At 48.5% G+C, this 16,028-nt stretch overlaps 1 protein-coding gene across 18 annotated transcripts in view; it reads right to left on the reverse strand.

Moving 5' to 3' along the window:
• Nucleotides 1-1,541: 1,541 nt before the first annotated feature.
• The window catches only part of Denn2b (DENN domain containing 2B), a 179,808-nt gene continuing 165,321 nt past the window's right edge, over nt 1,542-16,028 (reverse strand). For 8 of the 18 annotated variants that reach the window (XM_011241942.3, XM_011241941.2, XM_030243084.1 and 5 more), the window contains exons 12-23: nt 15,907-15,976; nt 13,915-13,978; nt 13,662-13,672; nt 12,925-13,002; nt 12,265-12,405; nt 8,713-8,861; nt 5,245-5,422; nt 4,975-5,016; nt 3,857-3,968; nt 3,170-3,409; nt 2,894-2,980; nt 1,549-2,311 (exon numbers count right to left, since the gene is read on the reverse strand). In XM_011241942.3, the coding sequence (XP_011240244.1) occupies nt 2,277-2,311; nt 2,894-2,980; nt 3,170-3,409; nt 3,857-3,968; nt 4,975-5,016; nt 5,245-5,422; nt 8,713-8,861; nt 12,265-12,405; nt 12,925-13,002; nt 13,662-13,672; nt 13,915-13,978; nt 15,907-15,976 (1,207 nt within the window). In that variant the 3' untranslated portion in view covers nt 1,549-2,276. Of the gene's footprint in view, nt 2,312-2,893; nt 2,981-3,169; nt 3,410-3,856; nt 3,969-4,974; nt 5,017-5,244; nt 5,423-8,712; nt 8,862-12,264; nt 12,419-12,924; nt 13,003-13,661; nt 13,673-13,914; nt 13,979-15,906; nt 15,977-16,028 lie in introns of those variants that run through there. The other 10 variants (NR_037617.1, NM_029811.2, NM_001001326.1 and 7 more) reach the window with 6 other exon arrangements.

Raw genomic sequence — 16,028 nt, forward strand, 5'->3', positions numbered from 1 at the left:
CATCTTTAAATCTGGAAGTTTTTAGGGAGTAGGTTGTGTATGCTTAGTACTGACGCTGCTTTAGTAGACAAGTGCGTAGTAAGAGGCAGTATAAGTTGGGTCACTAAATACGGAAAAATTCATTTTAAGATGTGTTGGGGGACAAAAGACTTCTGGCTCTAGAGATAATACTGTGTGCTGCCCCTAGTCCAGATGATGTATCTGTTTATGGGTGGAGGATGATTGACATGCATGTGGCAGTCGGGACAATTATAGGGTCCGTAACATGACAATTGTGTATGTAACCACAGTAATTCTATGTAAAGGTTTAGGCATGTGGCTGCATTGTTATTTCCTAAAGCATATATTTACAGGTTTTTTTTATAACACTATTATACTAAGATGTAAGTTATTTTGGCTGTTGAAGAGTTGGATATGATAGGCTTGAGAATTAGGGAGTTCAGATCTTGTGTGAAGGAACCTGGAGAGCCTTTAATACATTCTGCCAGCCACAAACCAGGCTTGCACTGCCCACACCACCCAAGCCATCAAGTGTATACTCAAGGATGTTCCTGCCTGCGTGTATGTCAGGAGCTCTTGGAGGCCAGAAAGGCACTAGATCCTCTGGAGATGGAGTTACAGGTGCTTGTGGGTGCTAGGAATTGAACCCGAATCTTCTGAAGAGCAGCCAGTGTTTACGGACTTCTCCAGTCCCTAAGTGCACTATTGTAAAATACGTGAAAGTTTTAAAACAAGTTTACACTCCAGTCTGCACTCGGATTGGGAGTGGGGACAGGCAGAAAGGAGAAGCACCTTTAGGGAACTGGGTGTTTTACTAAGGAGTCTACTCTGTTAGGAAGCCCACGCTGAAGGCAGCAGCACCCAAGTCTGATGAATTTTCTGGTAATCTCAGAAGAAAATTTTGCCTTCCCAGAAGACAAAGCTTCCACCTTTGGGCCAGTTGGGGCTTCCATGGGTATCAGTGGAAAAGAAGGAAAGGATAGGAAGAAAACCCAGGATGAGACTCATTCAAATTAGGGTGCTGCAAGGACAAGGAACGTTACAGTTCGCATCCTGCCAAACTCTGTTCTGTGAAGGCCTGGGTAGGAAACCAAAGTAAAGCCCTTGTTCTCCTTCCCTAGAAGGTAGTTGAACTTTCTGAATATATTTCAGTGTAGAAACCTGAGGTGACATGGAAGAGTCATTGGCAGTGAAGCACAGAGTCTGCACCCAGTGTTAGCAGTGATATACACACTATATATATAGTGTTTGTTAGTTATAGATATATAGTGTTAGCAGTCTGCTGCTGCTGCTGAGGCTACCCAGTAAAGTCACCTAATGATAGCAAGGGGCAGGGGCAAAGAGCATCCTTCCCATCACTGGAAACACCCTAATCTGTGGCTACCAGAGAAGGAAGCTAAATGGGAACTGACAAGTCATGTACCTTGAGAACTCATGTTCAGGGATGGCCAGGAACCCAACCCAGCCCCTTTGTCATGGCATCGCATCTAGATTCGCCTGGGTTGGAGAGAACTGTAGAAAGTGAAAGGAACACAATAAGACTCTTCAGCCAAAATGAATGTACAGTTTATTGAGAACATCTGTGGATGGTGGAAGGAGAAATGCCCTGTACCGCATCATGGCCACCACTGACTGACGGGAGCTCCGCTTCCCATGACTCACTGACCATGTCAGAGGATGGAAGGAACAAGGACCAGGCCCAAGTGCCTGGCTCTACATTGCAAAAAAGGGCGAAGTGATCCTTGCCTTTCAGAAACAAGAGGCTTGGCAGATAGGGGAACTACTAAGAAGAAAAAATTAGAAACTCTAGATTTAAAAACAACCAAAAAAACAAAAACAAAAAAAAAACCAGTCCTCTTATACATAATTAAGACAGCACCTGCTCTCCAGGGCCCAAGACTGGCAGCAGGGCCTCAGGCAGACAGGCCAGAAGTCTTGAGGAAACATGAGTGGTTTGGCTGAGACAGTCAGCTGCACATAATTGGCCAGTCACCAGCACCCAGCAAGACTCCATCCAAGCTCAGACAAGGCAAGAAAGCACCTGGCCCTTTGGGAATATACAAATATTTACCAGATTTTCTTTGCTTGTTACAAAAACAGGAAAGCTTACAGCAGATTATTTACAAACAGTATCCTGGAATATGGTGAAGGCAGAAGTGGGCTGGCTTGGAGTGGGGCCTGTAGAAGCAAAGTAGCCACAGCAGCCCACAGGGTCCCAGGCTGGGCCCTCTCCCTGGGCTCTGCAAAGCACTAAACTCTGCTACCAGGAAAGGCATTTAATTCTTCTTGTGGAGGAACTTCATCTTGTTGCCTGTGGGATGGAGAGGGCAAAGGTGAGGCTGTTTCATGATCCCCTTTCAACACCCATGTTCTCTCCTAGCCTCTCTTCTTTTCCTTGCAAAAAGGATCAGTTTTGACAGACAGGAATGACGGCTCTGATAAGGTAGGGAAAACATAACTTAGGACACAGAGATCAGCCACTGTGTGACTTTGGGCAACACCCTGCATCTGTGGCTTGTTGCCTTTAAAAAACAACAAAAAACCTCTGCTATGATTGTGCAATTACACTAGCTGAGGTCCCTGAAGGACTGGGGTTTTACAGAACTGGCACTCTGGCATTAAAGACTTGTGTAATATTACAGCCTAGAACAAGGATGAGTGGCACTCAACTCGTGAACTTGAGAGATGTACAGCGACAACAGAAAAACCAAATTATGGTCCAATCTGTGGCTCCCTTTTGTGAATCTTCTGCCAAATGCTCTTAAAGCAGTAGCTGCTTACAGTATTTCCTCTTGCTCTGTTTACAGCCTCTATCATATTTGCTGGCCTAGATTCACAGCATTTTAGGGAACAGCACCCCTCTGGCTACCTTCATTAGTAACAAGTAACTTACCCAGGCCCCGGAGAAACTTGTTCATCCCGCTCTGCTCAGTGTCAGGGAGCTCTTCTAGATACTGTTCCACTCTCTGCTCAAAGAGGCCTGAGAAAGATGAACAGCAGGTACGAGGGAGAGAAAAATGGTGACATGAGTGTTTGATGGACCACACAGTGCAGATACAAAAGGGACAAGGCAGACATCTAGTCTACTAGTTGGCAGTTCATTACAATGACCTAGTTATACTGAGTCTAGAGAAGCCCCCAGCTCCCATCCCAGTGCCTGGGACCTTACCCTTGGCTCGACACTTCCTTAGCTCCCTGTCTTGGATGAAGCCAGCAAACATCTGAGATTCCATAAAAACTTCAAGAAAACGGCGGATACTTTTGGAGGCCACAGACTTGCGGAAGGCCTCTCGCTGAAAAGCCCTTTCCCCCTTCTCACTGTGTGTCAGGAAGAGGGAGTAGTGACCCACAGTCTCCACAAAGAACCGGATAAACACCTCTGACACAAGTCCATTGAGGGTATTACATTCTAGAAGGGAAAAGAAAAGTCACATTCAGCCCAAGATTCTAGAAGGCCGACCTCGCATTGCTTCAGTCTCTTCCCAACACGCTTCTAACCAGCACTCATAACTGTCCTTTGCTTAAGAGCTGTCACCTAGCTATGAGCCCCTGGAGGTCAGAAACTGCTCTAAGCACACAAGTTGGCAAATACTTCCCAGAAATTGGAGACCAAAGCATCACCTTTTCCACATAAGTGAGGGCAGTGGCTTGAAACAAGGCCTAAGAGGGAGGGGTTGATTCATTTCCTGTCACCGAGAAGTCTGTAGTGACATGTTTTGGGGCAGAAAAGGCACTGGGCCTAACTAGAGTGACCCAGTTCCTACACCTAGGCTTCGTCAGCCAGAAAGGCCCCAGCGGACAGTACAGATTTCAAGGTCTGAAGTCCAGACTCAGAGCAGAAAGGTTCTACCCTCACCATCATCAGAGTCACTGTCAGAGTCCTGGGAGATGAGCTCACTCTTCCTCTCCAGAGCCTGCTCCAGAGCAGCTTGCAACTTTCTAGGTAACAGTGTGTCCTCGTCGTCCATCTGCAGGAGGAGACAGCAGGGGTGACCACAGCTGACACTGACGCGTGCCAGGCCCCAGCTCACAGAGCTTCTAACAGCACTGACACTATTAGCACCCTCGCATAATGAGCGAGCACAGGAAGGTTTGAAACTTGCCCAAGTTACAGATTAAAGAGCAGCTGATTCTTTGGACCCATGCAGGATCTCCTACCCCATCTCCCTTCTCGTCCTACTTTCACTCAGGTAGGAAGTGCAGTGAACTTGGCGCAGAGACTGGCCTAACCTGTACTGAGAATGCTATTCCCGATCCATACTCTGGTGCCGGGGCTGTATCCTGGTGCTTTAACCTGGGGAGTCCTTAGTTATAGCAGTGGTTTGTAATAGGCTGTCTGTTCCCAAAGGGGACCTGCTAGGTCATGCTCTATGGGAAGCCGAGAAGACTCCATGACTAGCGAGGGCTTTTTGCAGCAATGACTGTGAGCCTTTATATGAAGCACATTCAGTAGTGTTCATAATCCCCAGAATATCTCTAGAGAGGTGTTATCTGATGGGAGCACTGGCTCAGAGAAAATTTCAGGTCCATTTTCTGTTTTTAGGTTATATGCTCAAACACATCAAGGCTCTATCTCAAAAGAAAACAAACAAAAACAAAACAAACAAACAAACACACACGTATCACCCGGACAGAGCCCAAAAGTGAGTATTAAAACTTTCAGGTCTTATTCTTTCACACTGCTACCCAGAAAAGCTGGGTGTGGTGATACACATCTATAATCCCAGCACCCAAGAGAACCATCACAGGTTCCAGGTCAGCCAGAGCTGGATAGTGAGACCCTAGATCCAAGAAAAACCAACAACAAAGGCTAGAAAGGCAGATCCCACTGAGGCCAAGGGTTCTGAAATCAGCTTGCTCCACCCGTCTATTCTGTGAGTTTGAAATTCAAAAATCAGAAAGCAGGCCGGGTGGTTACTGAGTGCCCACTGCCTTCCCTAGGCAGATTCAGGTTCTGTAATATGCGGCTCTTACCTGTCGGATGAATCGGTCAGATCCCAGATTCACCATCAGTGCCTGGGAAAGGGTCAGAAGCAGTGATCAGGGACTGAGTCTTGCAATGCCTTTGATAGGTGTCCAGACCTCCCATGTTCCCAGGGACAGATGACAGGAAAGAGTCAGCCAGATAAACCTCCCAGGAGAAAGTACAGAAGCTGTTTGAAGGCCAGGGCTGAGGTAAGATGATCCCCACAGCCTTTCTCTCTTCCTCCCCTTCCCCTGGCTGGTTGCCCCTGGGCGGCTTACCTCTTCCACAGGCAGCTCCTTCAGTTTGGGAAGGGAGCTGGAGAGCAGGCCAACCAGGAAAGGGGTGGGACAGCAGACAATGTCAATCATGGAGGCTGGGAGGACAGGAATGAATGTGTGCTGCCAGGAGAAGGGGTAGAGCAAGGCCACCACCGCGTGAGAGCAGCTGGACAGGGTACTGATGGACAGACAGAGAGACAGGGCAACTGAGCCCAGGGCCAACACCCTCAGGGAAGGATAATTAGAAACTACAGGGGCTCAGGGTATCCTTTGATGAACTGCACTTTTAGGGATTCTACAAGACACAGCCACAAAGGTATGTACTCAGCACACTGTGACATACAGAGGATTCTGCATGCATATGCATGTCTGCATAACAAAACACACACACACACATCACCCAGACAGAGCCCAAAGGTGAGTATTCAAACTTCCAGGACTTATTCTTTCACACTGCTACCCAGAAAAGCTGGGTGTGGTGATACACGTCTATAATCCCAGCACCCAAGAGAACTATCACCGGTTCCTTCACACATATATGCTTGCACACTCACCCCCAGATGAGCTGGTGGGAGTATTAGCTCAGGCTAAGAAGCACAAAGGAACTTATCACAAAGCTCCAGTGTGCAGGAGCTGGAAAACCCTGCAGAAGTCCCTCAGGCTGTTCTACCTTTCACAGCTGTGTTCTGTGGGATGCCCAGTTTGTCATAAGAGGCAGCCAGGACACAACCAGTTTTGCCATCTTCTAGCCCAGTACTGCTCTGCCCTCTGGCTTTCTATTTCTTTCTCCTTAGCTGGTAACAGTGATCTGACTGAAGGGAGAGTGCAGAAATCAGGAGGTGTGCGGTGGGCTACACCATTCTCAGGTCTCATTGGGGTCATCCCTTTCTTGTCCTGGAGGGGGCTCCAGACCTCCACACGGTGGAATCCACAGGGCTGGCTACAGGAGCCCAATGACCAAAGGGAAACCAGGAGGACAAGCACAGTGGGGCAGACCTGAAGTTCACAGGCAAAACGGAGTGCACACACCCAGCTTGTGTAGAGGCCTGGTGTGAGGCACCAGCAGACACAGGCACAGCTGGCCTGCCAGGAGACAAGCCAAAGCACCTCCAGACAAGCCAAGTGCTGTGACAAGCACTGCAGAAGCGGCTAGCTAGAGGCTTATAACCGATGATCATCTGAACCCTGCCTGGACAGCACAGCAAGGCCTACATTTAAGAAAAGACCTTCCACTTAGGGACCATATCACAGATGACGATACAAAAGGCCTAGAGCCCAGCTCACTTTAAACCTCATTTTCTTTTGCATTAGTGGACCTCACTCATCACCCAGAAAAAGTCTGGGTCCCCTGGGCCCATGGTACATAACTAGCATTTAGGAGACTGAGATTCGTGAGTTCCTAGCCAGCCTGTGTGCTACAAAGCATAGCAAGTTTGGGATCATTCTTGGTTATGTTGTGAAGTCTACCCCATGCCCAAAAAGTATCAGGGCTCTCCCTGGGATGCTGTAGCGTGGACTCACACATTTACACCTAATCCCCTGATGGAGACAAAAAGTCAGACCTATCTATTATAAAAAGCAATCCCTGCTCATTTTCTCTAAGGCAATGATAGTCAGCCAGGCCCTTGTGTGACTAACTTGTCACCTAATGGGCACCAAAAATATGCTGTGCCCGGAGACCTAGGTGCCCTGACCCTGAAAGCCATTCTCCTGAGGACAGCAAGAAAGTAATTTGGCAAAGATCAGGGAAAGATCTGCTTTAAGCCAAGGGACACACTGATCTTCAAAAACTACAAAAACTACAAAAAAAAAAAAAAGGGCAGGGGGATTTTTGAAAAACTTCAAAGGGCACGTTCAGGGTCCAGGTACTGTCAGGGACCACACTCCAATCTGGCGAGGCCACGCTGGACAGAATACCACTCTGCCATTCATCACTAGTCTTAGCTGCCAGACTGGGCCCCTTTACAAAGGCAAGATAGGCCTTGAAATACCTAGAGCAGTGATTCTCAACCTTCTTAATGCTATAACCCTTTAATACAATTCCTCATGTTCTGGTGACCCCAAACCATCAAGTTATTTTCACTGCTACTTCATGATTGTAATTTTGCTGTCATGAATCATAATGTAAATATGTGTGTTTCCTATGGTCTTAGACAACCTCTGTGAGAAGGCTTTTTGAATTCCCAAAGGAGTTGTGACCCAAGGTTGAGAACAGCTGACCTAGACTGCAGTACCCAGAGCTCCACAGCTATGAAAGGAGTATGAGAGAGGCAGCCTTCATTTCCTAACTCTCACCGTCCTTGGAAAAGTGGGCAGCTCAGCAAGGGGTAGTGGCACCCACCTCTAATATCAAACTCAGGAATGGAGCCCAAGGACTGCAAGGTCAAGGCCTGCCTGAGCTACACAGTGAGATCCTGTCTCCAAACAGCAACCACCATTTCTGCCCATTGCCTGAGAGCAATTGGGAGAGTTCCTCTTTTCAGCTACACCAGGGATTTGGTACCCACCATAGGAGAAGCCGGCAAGAACTTGTACTGCCTTCCTCTTAGCACCTGATACAAGGCACAACACAGCATGCAGCTTAATGACTAAGCTAAGTGGCAGCACACATACAATGCTAGAAAAACTACTGCCTTGACTTCTTTGATCAGAGTGACACGTTATCCCCAGCCTTCCATCCTCTCCCAGCATGCACCCTATACACTCTTAAACAAAACACCTCAGCTGCTGGGAACTCATTCCTAGATGTCTCAGGTCTGCGATCATCTCTTTTACTGCTCCCTATGGTCACCAACAGATCTCTACCTCTAAAAGTGCCTATCTGTTGGACCAAGTCTTACGGACCCATCCAGCTCTTCTTAGCCTCCTCAAACTGTCCCAAGCTCTCTAGACCTCCAGTATCTGAAACTTCTTCTTCCCTCCCCCTCTCCCGTCCATCTGTCTGTCTGTCTGTCTCTCAACTGTAACCTCTGTCCTACACATCTCTCAAGGCCCCATCTTGTCCTTCTCCATAGCTCCCTGGAACTTGGATTATTTCTACCCACCATTTCTGCATGTTTCCCTGGGCCAGCTGCTACAGAATAACTTAGCAGCTCTCCACAGTAGCCCTTCCTGGAATCCATGACCCCTGAAACTCTGCATTCTGCACAGGCAGCTTGGCTGGAGTTGCTTGCCACTTACCGTCTCCATACAATTGTTCCCGCACCTGTACATACATGGCCATTGCACAGGAAGTGTCCCTCTTCCTCCTCAGGCCAAGTCCTCAACTGGATTCTCAATCCTACTATCCATCCCCTTTCCACAGGTCTGCTAACCCTTCTCTATGTCATATTTACCGTGACAATGCACACACATAAGTAGGCACTCTAATACCACAATGTGTGGGATACACCAAGACTCGTAAAAATTTGCTGAATTCATTAATGGATATGCCACCCACTCCCTCTTTCCTTGCCTCCTGAGCCCTACCTGAGCTTATCTGCTACAAAAATGACTCTGCGTTCCAACAGCAATGAGGCAAAGATTCGGATAAGCTGACGCACACTGAGGCAGGTGAAGAGGCACTCAAAGTCCACGTGCTCCAGGCGGGAGTCCATAGGCCGACGCAGCTCTAACACCTGGAGGGAAGTAAAGGCAGGGCAGAAGCAGGCTAGGTGAGAGCCCAGGCTGCACACACAGTGTCTGCTGGCTACTCTTCCTTTCAGCCTTCTCCTTCCAAGGCTTCCAATCCTCTTACGATGCAGGAGACCCAGGCTCTCCTTCCTTCCGATTCTAGCTCTGCTCCTAGCAAACGCCTAGTACTAGGGACCAAACATAAGCTCTGAGGAAAGTAGAGAAAGCTAACTGCTCCCATGGATATGAAGAACCAGGGAGTCACACACCCCATTTGCACGAGTCTCCTGCCTTCTTTCCCATCTCCTTCAGCATACTGACCAGACCCACAATCGACCACTGCTTTCTAGACCATAGGAAGAATCCAGTACTTAGGAGTGCTGGCCTCTACCATGTCTGGAGAGACAATGCTGTTGTCCTTGTTGCCATGTCCCCTCCATTTCCTATGACAGTTTCCTTCCGACGGCTGTCCTGCCATCCTGCCCCTTATCTCTACCACCAGCCCTGTGCTAAGGATAGGAAAGGTCTGGCTATTCCAAAGAATCTTGCAAGGACATAGGACTACCTTTATTAAAGCCAGGCCTACCTGTATTCTCGAAGGACTACTCAGAGGTCTATGTAGCAGCTCCCAAAGCCCCTTCCCTGGAGGCATGGGTGTGTGTGTGTGTGGGGGGGGGCTGCAAGTGACCCCCACAGTGACAGAAGAATTGCTAACTCATCGTCTTCTGTAGAGCAGCAGTGATATGCAGGCTTCCTGAGAACTATCCCCTGTGGCCTTGTGGTGTCAGCTAACTCCCTCAAGGGGCTTGCACCAGGTGTCTCAACTGGTCTTGCTTCAGATCTGCTCCAGCCACTTACAGAGCCTCATTTCTCATCTCTAACTTGGGTTACTTCCAGTCCCCTAAGCGCTGTTTGCTTTTGCAAGTGAAGGAATTCTTAGCTCAGTATTCACCCTGGGTTCTGAAAAACATCAACAGGGATGAAGGGGGCTGCAGGAGCTGTGTGCGCCGTCCTCCTTGACAGGTGGTAAAGCCCAGGAAGATCAGAGCAATGAAGAGGAAAGCCTAAGTGCTTGATGGGCACAGGCTGAAGGCATGCCATAGCAGCCAAGTCAGAACCCTGTACCCTACCCAATATCTGTCCCCATCCTAAAACAAGACAAAACAAAACTCTGTAGCCCTGCCTCCTGGGAGCCCTGCAAGCAGCCCTAATAAGTGCTACTCTTCAGCTTCCAGCCTCTAACTCCCAGCCCCATGCTGCCCCTGCCTCCAGGGGCTGGGAATCTGACAGCAGCATAGTGGGACAGCCCACAGATAGCAGTAGGAAAGAAGGGCATAGTGAGATCTGCAGAGAAGGCAGGCGCTGCATCTAGGGTGAGAAGCTGGCACCTGCCCACTTCTGGACAGTTTCTGAGAGTCTGAGGTGTCTTACAGTATGAGTGAATTGGATTCTGTGAGAAGGAAATGTCTTTAAAGCAAAACCAAGAAGACTCATGGGATAGAAAGTAGCCCTGGTCAGAGAGAAGCAGCCAGGCCCAGGAGGTGACCTAGGAGAAGTAGGAACTGAAGAACTCCAGCTGTCAAGGCAGGGTCAGCTATCCTGCCAATCATCAAACTCCAAGTCTCGCTAATCCCAGGATATGTAGAGACTCTCAGGGAGATGCCAACAGGCATGTGTCACTGCCTGCACAGCTCTACGACTCTGAGGTTGGTCCTCCCACTCTGTGGCAGCTGTTTTCATCTTCCCACCTCTTACTCTGAGACGCCCCCTTCTCTACACTCAGCCAGCTCCTAAGAATCCAAGTCTATAAGCCACCATCTTCCCCTTCCTCTCCTAACAGAAGAAGGCCTCCATGAAGACCCCTGCCTGCACCTTCTGGTGACAGTTGGCTGCTTCTGGTGACAGTTGGTGTCCTTCCTTCTTCTGCATTGCTAATGTCTTCACCCAGGGCCAATTCCAGCAGCATGCAAACAGCCATCTTCTATAACACCTTCCTACCCCTCTCACTCTGGCCCCCGCCCTCAGCTCCACTTACTTTCTCCTTCCACCCACCTCCTTGTTCTCCTCAAAGCCACGCCCCAGAAGAGCTGTCTACCTGAGTTGTCTGAAACCGTTACTTCTCCACTCCCCCAGGCACCCCAGGCTCCATCTGGAGTCTGTTCTTTGTCAGTGCGCCTTGCTGCACCTCTGTGGTACCTGCCTGGTACATTACTCCTTATTCCTTATGGCTCCCTTTCTTTGGCTTCTCAGCCACTTCCTCTCCTTATTTCCTATTTTCCAGCTTCAGAGTTGCTACCTCTCTATCACGGGGCCTCTACTTGGGGTTTTCTCAAAACTGGGCTTTCATTTCATCCCTATCTATATACTTTGTTACTATTGTCTCATGGGTACCTCAAACTTAAATCATAAGACAGAACTCTCCTTCTTGTCCTTCATAAGTTCTCACATTAAGATATGGCACTATTACCCACCCTGTTCCTTCGGACAGAAAGTTGGAGGTTGGACTTAAGAACCACTGTCATGCTTTCATGTTTTCCAGGAAAACTCCAAGTGTTACTGCTTCAAATCCGTCTTTCTCTTCATTTTCCCTACCATACTCTAGCCCAGACTTACCTCTTGCCTGTGTTACTGCAATTGTATTCTAGCTGCCTCACTGTTTTCACTCCTGCCCATTCTCTGCACAGCAGGCAGACACATCAGAGTGAATCTTAATCATCTTTTGGATAAACCCCCAGATTCAATGTGTGCAGGCACAAACAATGGGCTTGGGCCCCTGCCTGCCCACCTACGTCTCCTCACACCCTCTGGGCCTCTGCACCCTGTCTCAAGTGCTTAAGCGGCACCTGCTCCGCTCTGGCTCCTGCCCTGCACCTGCTGTTCTCACACTTGCATCATCTTCCTCCACCTCCACCTCCTGTGCATTGCTGAGGCCCCTGGAAAAATGGCACTTTCTTGGGGGAAGGTCTTCTCTGGCCCCCTAAACTAAAACAGATTTCCTGTTCTACATTCTCATAGGATCCGTTCTTTCTTTTTACAGACACTTAGGAATTGACTATTTATAAATATAACTATTCAACAGCAGGTCCCCTTCTAGAAAAAAATGTCCTGGAGGACAGAGCTGTGTCGCTCTTTATCCTCATGACTGTATCTGAAGTTTGGTATAATCTCCAGTTGTGAATGCCCATAATCAATATTAATCCAGGGTCCAAGTCAACTGAAGTCCTAGCAGAAGATAACTGGGCAACACTTGCCCCTGGGTTCACATGTTTGTTCTTACTGACTAGGAGTACAGACACAGTGAGTGAGGAAGCGCTGTGCTCTACCCCCTCAGAGACTGCACTCGGGCTGGCCAGGCTCTTCTCTAGACCCAGCCCAAGGCCAGAAAAGAAAGCTGCAGCAATTGCCTACCTCATTGCCAGCGCCGGGAAGAAATGTCTTCACTTTGATGGTTTTCCCTGGGGCTGGAAAGGGCGATTCCATGAGACTTCTCATGAAGGGGTAGACCAGTGCAGCTGAGATCCCACGCCGGCGCTCCACCTCATCTAGGACCTGTGCCCACCACCAGCAGCCCAAAGAGAAAGAGTGTCGGGAGCTGCCTTCTCCACCTCTCTGACAGAGAAGAGGGCAACCTGGTCTCTGACCAAGCTGGACCAGAAGCCTGGAGACACAAAAGCTGTCCTGCCAGGATCTTGTACCCTTCCTGTTTCTCTTGGCCCTCAATGACCATTCAGTTCCCTTGGTGGCCTGCTTTAGTCCCCAAGAAGGAAACATCAGGGCAAAAGAAATAGCACCATGAAACAGCTTCCTGAGCACTCCTGGCTTCTCAAAGGACTCCTGCTCTGTCCATGGACCAGGCTGGGCTACCACAGAGCAGTCAGCATCAACCCAGGAGTTGGGGAAATGCCAGGCAGCTAGGTAGTAAGCCAGGCTTGGGAACACAGGATTCTGAGAGCCCACCTGTACTTGCTCTGTACGCCCTTTCTCTCACATAGGCATTTTTCTTATCTAGGCTATCTGCAGACTCCTATGAGAGCTGTCACGGGGATGGGGAGAAAGTCAGCATCTTACCTTGGAAAACAAACCGAAGCAGCCTAGGCGGCTGATGACACAGTACACCTCTGGCAACCGAGGCCCTTTCCCACTTGGCTGGAGAGGAGGAGAGAAGGAGAGACAAAGACTGTGTGAATACCACAACTGTCTCATTTTCTCTGGACCCGATCATTAAGTATAGTCCTTCTAGTAAGGATGACTCCAAACATCTAAACTCAACCAGATTCCCAAAGAAAGGCCACTCTCCCCAGAGGGCACACTCAATCTCCTGCCAAGCTCCAGGTAGGCGCTATCCTTTATCCCAGGAAAACAGTTAGTGGCTAGCAGAGGACACAGCAGCATGGCAGAGATTACAGGGTGATTTGTGAATCTACACCCCTAAGGATGCTACCCAAAAGGATGTGATGTCAAGAAGGACTCATGACTTTTTTTAAAAAATTTAATCTTTTTTGATTAATTCATTTTATTTTATGCATAAGTGTTTTTGCTGCATGTTTGTATGTGTATCACAGGTATGCCCTGTGCCCATGGAGCCAAAGGAGGGCACTGGATCCCCTGGAACTGGGGTTTCAGACATTTGTAAACCACCATGTAGGTGCTGAGAATCTAATCAGAGTCCTCTGCAAGAGCAACCAGGGCTCTTAACCACTGAGCCATCTCTCCAGCCCCTAAGAAGGGACTGTGGACACTTTTAGGAACAGGACATGTGGCCTTATCTCTCCCTCCCCATCATCATGAGGGAAACTGCAAAATACCTCTTTTCTCCCTTTGATCCGAGCCCAAGGAAGGCAAAAGCAAAACAAGAGAAGGGAATGACTTTCTATGAAATGTTTCCTAAAACAGAGTCCTAGCGCTGGTACTATATACAAAAAGAGTATGAGAGTGGCATTATCACCCAGTTTTATAGAGGAGACAGCTGAGTTCATGAAGATTAAGCCATTGCCTAAGCTTGCATAAGTAGAAGGCTGTAGCCAGGAGTCTGTGCAGCCTTTCGTCTTGCTGTCTTACCTCCAAACATGCTGTTTTCTGATAGGAAGGAGGGAAAGGAACACAGACACAGGGTAGAGGTATGCTATGAAGTGAAAGAGAACAAAAAGGAAAGGGGTTTAAAAGGTTCGTAGCTGAAGGAAGAGAAACATACTGTGAGCACCCCAGGCAGGCGGGCGCAACCCTGTTAGACTAGAGTGAGTTCATTCTCCAGCAAGGAGCTGGCAGGACCCCACGGCCGCCTCTGGGTTCAGAGGCCTGGAGTGCCTGGCAAGGCCTAGTGGGGAGGGAGCAAAACAGCAGGTGCTGGCCCCTCATGCAGGCTGCTAAGCAAATACAGATGGGGCTATTTCAGTCTCCAAACCTGCTGGCCACAGTCACAGATCTAAAGAGAAGGCAGAATCTGTTTTGTCCATATTAGGCTTGAAACTTACTCCTCTCTCTTTCCCTTCCCCACTCCCCACCTCCCCTAAAGCCCCAAGTGATTAAATCAAGTATGTGGGATTTGGGTTAGAATCATTGTGTCCAATCTGCAGGAATGCCGAGCCAGTGCCAGCCCCCTTGGCAGGGACCCAGCCCAGGCCCTCTCTGAGTGCGCCAGGACAAACATGCTCTTCCCTAGGGGCAGCAGGCCCACTGCAAAAGAGCACAGCTCTGTTCCATCCCTGTGCTGTCAAAGGCAGCCTTTACGATGTTCTCCAATGCCCTAGGGATCCAGGCACATGCTGGTCTTTGCCTGACTCCCAGCCTGGCATCTGGACCCCTTCCCTGTCCCTCAGCACACACGGCATTCAATATCCAAATATCATTTTCTCCCTAGATCATCCTCTGGGGGTTGGGGTAGGGATTCAAGAATGCCAGACTGGTGATAAAGGATTTGGAAGTCAGTTCTGGCTCGCACCTCACAGTTGTGTGACCTTGGGCAAGTCATTCCATCTTGGAGTTTTAATTTCTTAATTTACAGGGTCAGAGTTAATAGTACTCCACAGGCTATCATAAAGATGTTTAAAAATAAGAGACATAAATCCAGTGAAGCATCTCTCCTGGAACATGACAAATTCTAAGCAAAATTTTACTTCCACAGCCCTTCCATTCAATACTAAAAGTTGGCGTCCTCTACTAGACTAGCTATGGTACACCGAGGGTAGGATACATGCTAGACTTTTGTGTATATACTTTTAGGATATGTCCTGACCTACAACAGGTATACAATGAATGCTTGTGGATGGATGGTTGGATGGATGCCCCGAAACCCTTCTTTTAGGACTCTTAGGCTCCTGTCTAGGATCTCTCTCTAGACTGGTAGCTGACACAGCCTTCTCCTACTAATACCTGGAAACCAAAGAACATTGTCAACAACCCAATGACTGACCTTTGAGGAAAATAAAAGGGAAGACAGGCCCTGGGGTCTGTTCTCCCACTAGTTCTTTGTAGATCTACAGCAACCCCCTTCCCCGGAATGATAGAAACAGAGATTGCTCTTTGGGGAGAAAAAAAAGTTTTTATTTTCAAAAGTCAACATCTTTCCCCTAAGTTCAAAATTTTTCTCCAAGAACCCCAGAGGAGGTATGCCCCTCAGTCCCTGCTCAGACTGCAGCCCTACCAGAGCATAGATAGAGCTCCTCCCAACATCATGGCCAGGCGTGGAGTGAGTAAATATAAACTGTGGGGTGACATGATCATATCTAGAGGTCAGCAATCTAAGATGACAATCCAAGGAAGACGAATACAGAGAATAGTCAAGAAAGCTAAAATGATTTACAACCAAGCAGAAGTTGATCTGTCCTTTCAATCATTGCATATAATCTTAGATCCCAGGGTCTGGTCAGATAGGCTACCCTGCACCCTGCTATCCCAGGAGTCCCTCAACTGTGCAAGTGCATGTACTAGGGACAGGTTTAAAAGATCACAGGCTTTCACACAGGCTAATGCTGCAGAAGGATCTAGAGAGATATACAAATGTCCTGGCCTCCCCTCCCCACCAACCTCTGAGAACCGAATAGTCTTACTCACCAGTAAGCGCCTACAATAGCCAAAGCGCCTGCTGCCATCTTCCCCAGTCAGCATGAAAGAAAAGGTTTCACTGAAACAGGAAAGAGGGAGAGCTCTGGTATCAAAGAAGTCATGAAGAACAC

The sequence above is a fragment of the Mus musculus genome, chromosome 7 (genome assembly GCF_000001635.26).
Source record: "Mus musculus strain C57BL/6J chromosome 7, GRCm38.p6 C57BL/6J".
NCBI lineage: Eukaryota > Metazoa > Chordata > Mammalia > Rodentia > Muridae > Mus > Mus musculus.